The sequence below is a fragment of the Lutjanus erythropterus genome, chromosome 13, assembly GCF_056507025.1.
Source record: "Lutjanus erythropterus isolate fLutEry1 chromosome 13, fLutEry1.hap2, whole genome shotgun sequence".
NCBI classification, from domain to species: domain Eukaryota; kingdom Metazoa; phylum Chordata; class Actinopteri; order Lutjaniformes; family Lutjanidae; genus Lutjanus; species Lutjanus erythropterus.
In genome coordinates, this window is record NC_139329.1 from 24,653,627 (window position 1) to 24,666,506 (window position 12,880).

Here is a 12,880-nt window from a genome sequence, read left to right on the forward strand (position 1 = left end):
AGCAGAGTGATTCATGAATTTCAATTAAAATGAAAGACCTACCTCCTACTTTATTATGCCATCCCTTCAGTACACCGGTTCAGATCTCAGGAGAAGGGGAGCGCTTTATCCTTTCTCCCATATTCAAAACTTCATTTCCATATTTCTTTTTTTTTTTGTACGGGATGTGACACATTTGCATTTCCCTGTTCTGCTCGCTGATCAGAATTTGCTGATTGAAAGTAAACGAAATCAACTCATCATGGTGACATTGAATTCGTCTCTTCCTCCTGTTTGAACACTCTGCATATGGTGGACTCATTGATTACGTGTAGTCAATCTTGCACCTTCGTCAGCACAAATGTTGAAGCCCCCTTTCCCTTTTTGCCGGCTTACTATAATTAGAAGGTTTCCTGCCAGAGTACTGATGCTCAGAAATCTGCCCTAAATTATCTTTCAATCTCTGGTTTACCATTTTTGCCTTGGGAGCATTTCTGCGATTAGCACCGGCTTGTGGGTGTTTGGGATTCACTCCTCTTTCTCTTCTCTCCCGCTGCACCTCTCCCACAGGCGGTGGATCCTAATCGAAGCCTGATTGAGTGATAATCTATAGTAGCACTGTTCAGGCCTGCATCCAGCTCTCTTCTGACCTCTCAGCCTGCAGGATGAGTGCCATGGTGTTGCACACAGAGCTGCGAAAATCGCCTCAGGGCTTTGTGTTGTTTAAAAAAAAACAAAAAAAAAAACACAGATGCTGTCCTGCTGCCCTTTTTGCACTTTTGATCATAAAACAAAAAGAAAATAAAGAACAAAAAGAAGCAGAACTTGGATGAAGTGTTGGATGAGGTCTGATCAGTTAAGGCTGTCTGTTCTGCTGTCCTTGGACTGTGTATCATCCCTCCACAGGCCGTGTTAGTGGACTGCTGATTCCCATCAGGCGGGGGTTTCTCTCTATCTTCCTATTGGCCTGACTGTCTCATTCCTCAGATAAGAGCCTGTCTGTCTTAACCCTGCTGGCCAGATGACCTTGGCTACCACAGATTTATTCATGCTAAGTGCTTATTTTTGTGATACTTTTCTTTCTTGGCTTCACACAAAAAAAACTGGCACTGTGGCAAAAAACTGCATGTAGGTCACTTTATTATCCAGCACAACCAAACCTCCAACTCTTGTGAACGCGCTCCCAGGCATACTGATGCCGACCCAATCAATCGGGTGCCGTGTTGCTCAATATGAATGATCAAGAAAACTGCACACTTAGTAAACACTGCGGTGTCTGGACCTGCTACATTAAAGCATCACTATATGACAAAGCGCTTGCTGATCAAATTAGAGGGGATTTACAGCTTGCTCCTCCATGGCCCAGCCTGCTGATAGCAGCTCATTGTGGAAAGTGAAACCATGTGATAAACAGAGATGTTGACCAAAGACTCAATCTCTTAAAAAATCATTTACCCAGTGTCAAGTGCTGCAGATGGATGTTGAATATGAGTGTCATGGCTAAGATTTAGCCCCTTGATGGCATTAGGGAGATATTGAGTGTTCAATTTTATGGGCCATTTTCTTTCAGCTGTTATCTTGGTGCTTTTCATTATGCTGTTTATTGGTGGTTTAATGATGTTTTACAATTTGCTTGTGTGTGTGTGTTAACTCAATTATACACTACACTGATGAGAAAATGTCTCTGTGTTGTGTCCGTAGCTCTGTGCACAGAGGAGTGTGTCCATGGCCGCTGTGTGTCTCCCGATACATGCCAGTGTGAGCCTGGATGGGGCGGACTGGACTGCTCCAGTGGTGAGTGCACTTTCTTAAACATCCATTTAGTCACTTAGTCTCATTTATTCTAAATGGTTTTCACAGCCAGTTTAATCCATAAGAATTTACTGTGAATCCTACAACTGTTTTTGCCTCAATGTGCGTCTATCTCAAAGCTGCTCAGCTTTGTATCCTCTCTTCTTAGCAAACACAGCCAATGGAACAGGTAAGTCACAATGAATTCATTTTCATTTGCTGGAAGTGGAAGTGATTTGCTTGATGAATATAGCGGATGGATGGATGGTTGCATCCCCCCTGTGTCTACCGAGCTCTCTGTTATGGTCTTAATCATGATTAGACTGGTGCCTATGACTTGTTCAGTGGGATGATGAATCAATGCCAAGCTGAAGCAAACCATTGTGCTGGCCTTTCTGTTTACTGGGGCTTTCCTCACAGCTCCCAGAGCTGGACTCCAGGAGGGATGGGAGGGTGGAGTCAGGCATATCCATCCTGCAATCAGCTAAATGCTGGAGCGTCACTCAAGCCAAACAGAAGGAAAGGATCTGTTTACTCCTTTGTGATATTTATGTCTGCAGAGAACTAGTGAATGTGTATAGAGAGGTGAATTCCCTCCCCTTCCTGTGAGCCCCATGGGACCTTACATTGGAAAAAATATGAACGGGCATCAATGGTGAGAGACAAATCATTTTTTATCCTGTTTAAACTGTGCCACAGGTTACACATATGATGTTTGTCAATTTAAAAGATCATTTTACACTAGTTGCTGTTGGCCAGAGTACTGTGTGCTAAACTGAGAGGATGAGTGATAATAAAAAAAAAATGGAAGAGCCAGACTTTTTTAACATCTAACCTGTTGAATTAATTTCAAACAATCCAGAGTGTTTGAATGGTTTTGGTGAGTTTTAATTTCTTTCTGTCAAGTTTAAAGGTGTTTTTACACACTTAACAAGACAATCAAAGCTCATGATAGTTTGGTAAAAGAGAGAAACCTGAGTTCAGAAGGTGATTTTTTTGTATTTATCTGTTTAATAACAAAATAGGTGTGAGAGTTCATTTTGTGAGTTAATATGGCTTATTTTCTAGTTAATATGGCTTATTTTCTCACATCTCGCTGCTTTCATTTTATCCCGTTTAACTGTAGCTCTCTTTGTTTCTTTTTTTTATTTTTGACTGGCAGTGATAGCTGCTATATGATAAAAGTTCAATTTCAAGCCATTACTACTTCATTTCTGGTACCAAGAAAAACAGAAAGATGACATTTTAACTTGACGATGTGGCCTACTAATCTGGGAATGAAGATGACTTTGCAAACTAGCTGGCTAATATTGTTATTATAATGGTTGTCTAAGACACTGAATGTCATGAAGTGGCAGTGGAAGTGGGGTAAACAGGAGAACGGACTCAAACGCAAACGACAAGATGAGTTGCAGTTCAGATGTTTAATGAAAAAGCTCAAAACACATAAACTTAATGAGCTGGCAAGGCTAAGGCAAATAAAACTGAAAAAGCGAGATCCAAAGTTCATGAAATCAAAAGAAGTCCAAGACAAACAGCAAAGCATGAGGAGGCCTGTCCACAAACTGCTGAAGACAAACTAGCAACTAAGGAGGGAAAGACACAGGACTTAATATACAGATGGCAGGTGGGAAAAAATCAGAAATCAAAGGGCAGGGAAACGGATAAAGACAGGAAGGAAATACAACAAACACAGAGAAGGGAAGATATTACCAAAATAAAACAGGAAGTGACTACAGAAAACCCCAACACCATAATGAGGACGTGATTATCAAAATGCTCAAGAACACTAGATACAAAACAAATGGTAAATAAGATTAACATGTTCCAAGCTAAGCGGTGAAAACTGTGAAAAGTGAAGTAGCTAACTCAAGGATGAAAAATAACTTTGTAGGCAAAGGTATCGCTACGATATTATTGACAAGAAGTAAACAAACATGCAGCTACTTCTACTACTCTGTTTGTCTTTAGTTTATTCTTCGTTTTGCTTCGTTTTGTACTTAAACAGATTTTGTGACAAACAGTGACTTTCTTGACTTGTAAAATTTTAAACTGACAAACATCATGTGTGTAATTCATGACTCAATTCAAACAGGATCTTACTGTACATATATGTACAGAAGAAAGATCTGGCGGTTCACTGGAAGGGGAGGGACTCTGCCTCTCTACAGGAGGCTTTTACTCCCTGAAAGCAGCAACCCAGTCACCATTTTCTGCGTCAACATTTCTGACCCCAAATTCTTCATCTGTCTGCTCCATGTAAGATTTAACTGTAATCCCCACTTGCATATTTTAGAATGAGTAATGGGAGCTAAAATCATATCTGTAGTGTTACTGTACAGATCTATGAGTTTTCATTAGCAAGAGAGCCATTCCCTGATTAGCAACTGTGTGTAAATCAGGGTCTCTCGCTGCAGCGCCGGCCCATTGGAGGTGGATTCATGGGCATGAATGACAAGCCTGAACTGTTTGCCGCTGTTCACTCTTACTAGACTGGTGAGGGTCCAACAGGGAAGGATGTGAGGTTCAGGGGCCTCCAGGGACTCTTGTCCCACTCTTGGTTGGTTAGGAGTGCAGTCGTGTGTGCCTTTCAGCCTGCAGGTGCTGGGCTAATCCACCTTATTAAAACAGACTTGATGATTGAGACAGAGGCATTATTCATAACTTTAGATTTCCATACCAGGCATGATTCCAGGCTTTTTCATTTACGTGCTTTCATCTGTAGAAATGAGGAATGCGTGCCAATTTTTAAATTAAATCTGCCCTCTTTTTCCTTCGTGTAAATGGTTCAGCATGTTTTTTTTTGTCTTTCACTGTAAATTTTACTCTCACCCAGCTCACATAGGTGATGTGAGCTTTGATACTCTTCATCTAAGTGGATGCAGCCTGAAAAGCACACATATTATCTATTCAGCTCCGACACAATCAATGCCACGGTTTATTTGCTGTTTATTTCACCGGCATTGTGTTTTAGTTGAGGTATTTGTGCTCGCATAAAAGCCAATTCCCTGACACTGGTAGCTGGTGAGAGGGCAGAATGAGCCGGTCACATGATGAAGGATGTGTGAATGTGATAAAAAGTGTGTCGCCCAGGCTTGGAGATGAAGAGCTGCCGTGGGATGCTGAGCGGCCTAAAGCTGAAGTGACAGCCTTTCAGCCAGTGATCTGGAGCTGGATCAAAGGCTTGGACCTCGTTTCTGGAGCAGCACCCACCAGGAAGCAGTTTTGTATATGGGTCAGGTGGTGAAAATAAAGAGTCGGACTGTTTGTGGCCAGAAAAGAGAAGGCGATAAGGTGGGCGAGATTCAGTAAGTTGTGTTGGGGTGCAGTGGTGGAGGCTGAAAAGAAAGATGCCGCCTGTTTTTCACCCGCTGGTGTCCACCTGCTGTAGCCAGAAAACATTTCATCCTCTTCACTGGCCTAAGGCAACAGTCCCACTGAGACCAGACCTGCTCTGTGACCTGCCCGGAGTCCTGGGGTGTCCTACTCCTCTCAAGGGCATACTGGTAGATGTGGACCACAGATAAAACGGCAAAACAAGATGTTTGCTGTTGACTGTTGTTTGCAAATCTCGTTCTACATCTATCACATTTGTGGATTTGGAGCATTCAGAGTTGAGGTTCCCACCAGGGTGATGAATGATTAATTGTTGTTGTTGGTTGGTGTGATTGCTCTAATGCCTGTGTGTTGTGCTTGTGGAACGTGGTTTTGAACATGTTTCTCTGATCACATGTCATGAAATGATTTTTTTTTTTCTTTTTTCATTTAACAGCCTGGGGCATTAAAAGACTGTGATGACATGTACCTTCTAATGTTTGTTTTTTTTGTCACTTTTTCTCTGTTGTGCTTGTGTTTTCTGTTGCTTTGCCTTCCTCTCTTTTTGTATTGAAATGTACTGTGTTCGTCTTCTCTGTGCCACTGTGTATACTTTGTTTTGTCAGTAGGGTTTGTCTTGAAAAACAACATTGTTCTCAGTAGGATTTTCACAATGTACATAAAAAAATGGATGAAAAAATATTAGACTCAATAAAACGGGGACAGCAGCAATTTTTGCAAAGACAATTCAGATAGATGGAGCTCTACTTATGGGACTGAACAGTATGTCTTTAGTCATTTTAGTCTGCTGAAGTATAATACTAGGTTTTGCCAAAGTAGTGATATTATTGGTTGTATGGTTTGCAACAAATATAGTGTATGCTGCTGTAAAAAGAGCGTTGCAGTATGAGATGAAATGGCAAATCAAATCTTTGTAGAATATTATGAGTTTATTGAATGAAAACTATATCAAGTTTTTTTTTCACAACCTTATGAGTTTCTTGGGTTTAAAAGTAGACTTTCTTTCTTTTTCTAAAGTTTCAGAGGGATGACCCAGTCTCTTTTCCTCTGTCGCTGTGTACTTTTCAGCAGTTGTGATTTAATCCCTCTTGATGAGTCTGTCACACAGGGTCACTATATGCTGCAGTAATAACAGCTTTCAAATGAAGAGAATGATAAAGATAGATGTAATATGTACAAGGTATATTTAGCTATGACTGTCATCACTTGTAAAATATTAGGTGCAATGAAGCACTGTCATTGATTTCATGTGCTGCAGTCAGATAATGATACGTTCCCAGCACTCAGGGAGAAGAAATGTGCATAAATACACAGCTTTTAGTGTTTGCTTTTACCTTATTGTGGTGGAAATGTTCACCCACTTCTGCAGAAATTCTAAAAAATCAATGCCACCGAGATAAGTATCTGGAAAGTCCAAGGAGTAGTTTAGCTTTGTTAACCACAAAGCATCCTCTGCGTTCTAAGAAGAAATCTATCACACTTAATAGCCAAATCTAATGTGGTTGGTCAGCCGTGGCCCATGAGGTAACATATTCCTCCCTAATGTATTCAAATGGGAAGGCAACCACTGCTGCGGGTGCTATACACATGGTTAATTGATGAATGTGGCCTATGAACACTTGTTTATGAGGTATTGCACCAGACAGGAGGGGTACATGCTACTTATTTTATGTTAATAATCAGCTAAAACAGTAAGATTATTCATTATTAAGGGTTTAAATCAGTGATTGCTTTTGTTAGATGTTGAACTCATTGCCCTGAAAAGAGAATTCGGGCTGGGTCAAGCAGAGCTGACAGATATTTCCTCTAGCTTCATTAGCTTCTTTCATTGCAGATAACACTGCCCCAGCCAGCGCAGACACAATATGAAGGAGTAACCAGACCAAAACTGTACAGTTAAACTTCATTTTGGCTTGAAAAACACATTGGTGAGAAGTCCCTCTGGCACCCGTCGACAGTATTTACACATTATTCTCAGAAGTGCATCTGTGCCAGATGGTTCCTCTCCAATCCCACAGCAGCAGGACATTGACATGCATCGCTGTCAAAGACCAAGAGACTGTGAATTACACTGAACGGGACATAGACGCACACACAGACTCGCTGTGGCTCGACACATCACTCGACATGTCTCCACGCTTTTCTCTCTAAACTTCTCTCTTCATTAATCTTAAAGATTGAGAATTCACTATTTTTGTGTGTTTTTGTGTGTGTGTGCTGCATGCATGTCTGCAGCAGTATAAAAGCAACAAGTTACTTTTCTTTGAGATCATGTCCCCGTATCAAGAAAAAAAATGGAAAAGTGAGATTTGATCTCCTCACCACCTTTTAAAAAAGAAGTCTAAATCGATTGAATTCCTCATTATACACCCATGTAAAGAGAGACATTTGGGGAGAAGAACTATAAATATTCTAACTGCATCATTCTGAAAGGGGTTCCTTGCTGCTTGTAACAGTCGATGCCGACTGCCTCATTCATTTTGGTAGATCAAAGCGCCCAGGCAATGGTATTTCTCGAGGGGACAGGAGATAGACCGATCTATAGTGCCTCATGGAACATAGTTGCTACTGTGTATGTGTGTGTTTGTGTGTATCCATGAGGCCCTCCTGCGTTGACAGAGCTTTGTTTTTTTTATAGTACTGGGCTCCCGGGGAGCGTTGCAGCCAGTTTATATACTGCCAAGTATGTGACAGTATTATTTATTTTCTCCACAACACAGAGTTCACGCTCATTGAGATGTTGCCTCTTTTCTGAGTCCATATTGTACTAATGAACTGGAGCCAGCTGCACCAGTTTTTATTAAATTCACATCTAACCTAGTTATCACATTTATAAGTCTAGATTTCTTGGGTCATTCAGACCAAAAACAATTTGCCTTAAAACATCATAAGCAGCTGCATTGGTGGGTGTGTTGTTTAAGATGCCAGCGACATAATCAAATACAACCCACAAGTTCCAGTCTGAGTAAGCGCGTAACAAATCCATGAGTTTCAAGGCTTATCAGATGCCAAAACACTGCACAGAAGTGTATAATACTTGTAGACAGGATTTTACAACTATGGCACCCCTGCTGCAGCACATGAATGAGGTTGATCTAAACGCAGCCTTATTCATGACTAAATAAAACCACAAAAACTAATTATACGAAGACATTAGTTGCTATTGAATATTTAATTAACTACAAGATATAAAGCATTAGCTTACTAATATTGTATGAACTAGATGAAAGAGTTGAGGGCAAGGCAAGGTCATGGTTATCCTTATCTTATGTCTTATCATTGATGCTTTGGCAATATTGTTTATATAACATTCATGCCAGTAATAGCCCGTTGAATTGCATTGAAATTAATGGAATATGGCTGGACACCAATGTTGGGGGTAATGCATTACAAAAGTAGTGTGTTACAGTAATATATTATTTTAGATGGTGATAAATTTAACTTGTTAATAACAGAATTCTGGGTTATATTATTATACTTACTATGTCAAGTAGTCTAACACATTATCAAAGGAAGAAAATTAGTTTTTGAAGGGCTGCCAACAGGTGTGTAAAGTGAAACACTTCAGGTAAGGTTACACACATGGAACACAGTTCTTCCATTTTATACTGCCATGTCTTTCTTCTGCAGTTATTTTGATGAAAGTAACACAAAAGTCTGTAATGCATTACTGTACACCGACGGTTAATATTGTAAAGTAACTTAGTACTCTCAAATGAAAGTAGCTAATAATGTGTATTAAATTACTTTTTTGATAGTAACTCACCCAACACTGCTGGACATGTGATCAAAATGCTGTTTGATGTAGCCTAAATTGGGAAGATTATTAATTGCATTTCCCAAAAATACACAATACACCTGAAAATGTTATGCTAATAGATGGAATAACTTCTAATGTTACGACCCAACATAGTAAATCACCATTTTAACTATTACTCTAATAGCCACTAAGAACTTAAGGAAAGGCTTTGTTGGTTTGAGTCGAGCACTGATGTCGGCTGGTAAGCAGAACAGATTGAACTGTGTGGCTGTCACTGCCGAGGCTCTGACAGAGATTTCTCAAGATGTGGCAGCGTGCCTCTCAGATCTTCCCCTGCATGTCTCTCAGTGACTCGTGTGACTTATGTGTGGTGTAAATCACTGTGCCGAGACTTCAACTGACTGATGGTGAGTCCATCGAATGAATTGTGGCACATGCACCGTGGCTGACTGTATCCTTCTTTACTGCTGACAACACACACACACACACACACACACACACACACACACACACACACAGACATGTGGTGATCATGAATTAAATATTATTCAAAATATTCTAACTGAAAGCGACTACCACAATCTTTTGAAGAGGTTTTACATTAGCAGTATGCATCAGCCGGTTTGACACACACACACACACACACACACACACACACACACACACACACACACACACACACATACATGTCTTCATAACATTTTCTGTACATATAAGCCTCATTGGCTCAGTATGCAGATTGACTTTGCCCGGCTCTGAAGATTTTTGTACCATCCCATTAACCAGGATTTATTGTTCCCTAAGAGCTCACTGCTCCATTACCTTTGGGAGACTGCCCAAAATGTGTGGCTGTGTCTCTGCATGTGTGTGAGAGTGTGCTTTATTTCCATGCATATAACCTCAGCACAAAAAGTAGGTGGATATCACAGCATATCGTGGTGATGGTGAGGATGATTCAATAATTTTGAACAGTGCGGTTACAACATCCAGTCCCACTGGTCATTATCACCATGATACTTATTAGTCAGTAAGAGAGAGACTTAAGGGCCCCTGGAACACACTGCCCAACTCGGAGAGTCTGCATAGATGGCTTGATTTAATAAGGACATTAAAAAGCCTTATCTCCTGTCCTTAAGAGAAGGTCAGTATGTCTAAAATAGCTGAAATGCTATGATAACAGTTTAGAGAGATAAGATATCTTCTGAATACTAATGTAGAACAAAGCTGTTTTAGCTCATTTCACAGTCTATAAGTCACAGTTGATTTTGTGGTCCATCGCCGTGTGTATGAAGTTTGTTTCCAAAGATTCAATTGATTTTTATTGATCATTGCTTTTGATGACCTTTTCACACTTCAGTGTGTGGTAGACATAACTCCACACACTGGATATAGACCTCCGGTGTTAAAACGCTGCTCGGTTTGGTCTCTCCAGCAGTGCCAAATCGTTTCCTCTCAGTCTTTTTGGCCTGTGACCCCTTAAAGAGAAGTTTTTTTTTTCTTTTGAAATGTTTTTCGAAGTCTGAAGAGGCAATGAAAAGAGAAAGTTTGGAGAAAAGTCTTAGGGTGTGTTATGTATGCTAGAAAAAAAGATTTAGTATGTTGCAATACATAGTATGCCAAATTCACTAGTATGCCAGAAACACCAGGATGTCCCACTACATCTGGTCACATTTTGTAGTATGCAAGCCAACATGTTATTAAGTTATTCTGACCCACAATTCTCTATGGAAAATAAAATACGTCACATCAGCTGATCCACAGAGAGAGCACAGACAGATGACAGCTCATTAGCTGCACTCCAAATCGCATACTTTTCACTTAAAATTTTGCGCTGCAGACTGAAACGGATGTATGAGAAAGAGGATCAAAGTTCAAGGTGCAATGGTATGATGAAGTAGTATATCCCAAGCGTATGTGTACTGCAAGCAACAGTACATTATTTGGAAGGGCAGCTGCAGTGTGTACAGTAAAAAGAAAAAGTGTGAGATTTGGAAGGCAGCTTTTGTTTGTTCGGAGTTATTAATTCCTCTTCTGTTCTACTTTAGTAATCGTCTCACAGTCCCTCAGGTAGCAGCCCCCTTGGTTGAGTGTGTCAGCACCAGGCTCGGACCACTGATCTAGGCCAGTGGTCCCTAATGTTTATGGCTTTTGACGTCTTAAAACAAACCAACATCTATTAGTGAACGTCCATGTTCATTTCACATATCTAACTGTTGTGATGGCTTCAACCAAAATGCAATTTTCCCCCCCTTGTTTTGTTTGAATAATTTTTTAAAAGGCTGGAAGTGCCTTAGAATGAACCGTTTATAGAGGAATCCTCGTCACAGTGTCTGCCATGGTGCGCCACGGCCACTGTAGGTTCTCCCACACATTTGGAAGGGGAGAGTGAGACAAGGTCTGCAACCTCACCGCTAGATGCCACTAAATCCTGCACATTGGTATTTTAATATCCTGTTAATCATTTTGTGGCCCTTCAGACTGAACTTACCCCTTGCAGGCATCCTGACCCCAGGCTGGGGACCACTGCTCTAGACTTAACACATGCCAAGTCTCATGTAGCACTTTATTTGCAAAATATTTGTTATTTACACCCGTCTCACCTCTCAGGACCTTGGTTTCATGATAATGTTGGTCAGAATAATAGCTTGAGGTGTAATTCTCATCTTGGGGATCATCACAGTCCTTTGGGTGCTGTGTTGCAGTGTCCTTGGTTTGCTTTGGGAGTAGTGGGGAGCATATTAGCAGTCTTTCTCAGATCCTCTGGTGCACCTGCAATCTCCTGATGTTTAACCCTGGACTTCATTGGAGTGTTGCAGTGATTACAGGCCGTCCTGAGGGACATCGATTGTCCTGCTCCTCCTAGGCAAGCCCCACACAATGCTGACGAATGAACTCGTGGCCCTGCCAAGTCCAATTAACTGTCAGTGCCGCATCGACGAGCTCCTCCGTTTGTTGAGAGTGAAGAAAAACAAACTTTTAATCAAATTTGCCTCCGGGCCCTAGGGTATTTGGGGTTGTATTTTGCATTCCACTGTGTTCTGCCTCGCCTGCAGTCGTGCCACCCTCTCAGAAGGTTATATTGCATGTTGTTTGTGTGAGATAGGAGAATGCCTGCATCTTACTTTAATGGCAGTCCTATCTTTCCACTGTCTGTGACTGATGAATCGTCCAGCGCGAGTGTCTTAATATTATACAGTCACAAAAAAACAAAGAGTTGGAAGCTGGGTCAACTCATATAAAATGTATTTGTCTTCACTGGCATTCTTTGATATAAAAGGCAGAGGAGTATTTTGTATCTACGGTTTGAGTTTACAGTATTTTGTCACATGCTTTCTCCCTGATGCCAGAGTGAACATCAGTCCTTTGACTAGCTGATCAATATAAGCTCAGGTTACGATCTTGCAGAATAGTTTGTGGGGTTTTTTTTTCAAAGCATTAACATCTCCACAAATACCCTCTGCTAATTCTACCAAGGTCGAGATAAACAACTCTACTCTCCTCGTTTCTGATTAGAGTAATGCAGACATTAAAAGCCCAGAAATTCAATTAAATTTGCCACAGAGGAAAAGGAAAAGGACAAAACGCGAAGAGACGCTATCACATAGCTAGGGCGCACTAAGTGGAACAAAGAGATGTAGCTTGGGATCTAAACATCGACAAAAGGGCATCTGGATGATAAGGATCAAAGGAAGTTTTAGAGGAAATATAATCATTACCAAACACAAGGATGCATTCATGAGGATCCAATCTGTGTGGCACAGTAACTAATCCAAAATTAGTTGTAAAGCTGAAAAAACAAAATAAAAACAAGGTCAATGCAGCTGAGCACATGTTGTCAGCCAATACACTGTTAAGCCTTAGCAGAGACTTGGACCTATAGGAGTTCATCATATCCTGTAGAATGCACTTCATTAAGACCTTTCAATTGAGTTTAGATGGATAAAAGACAAAAAATGCTGACTTACTGGTTCAGGCACCCACATCCTCAAAGTGATGAGTCCCCCCTGAGAAATT

At 40.8% G+C, this 12,880-nt stretch overlaps 1 protein-coding gene across 1 annotated transcript in view; it reads left to right on the forward strand.

Moving 5' to 3' along the window:
- megf11 (multiple EGF-like-domains 11) overlaps window positions 1-12,880 on the forward strand; it is a 100,239-nt gene that overhangs the window by 35,479 nt on the left and 51,880 nt on the right. The window contains exon 6 of the mRNA XM_084734246.1: window positions 1,681-1,773. Within this exon, the coding sequence (XP_084590372.1) occupies window positions 1,681-1,773 (93 nt within the window). The remainder of the gene's footprint in view (window positions 1-1,680; window positions 1,774-12,880) is intronic.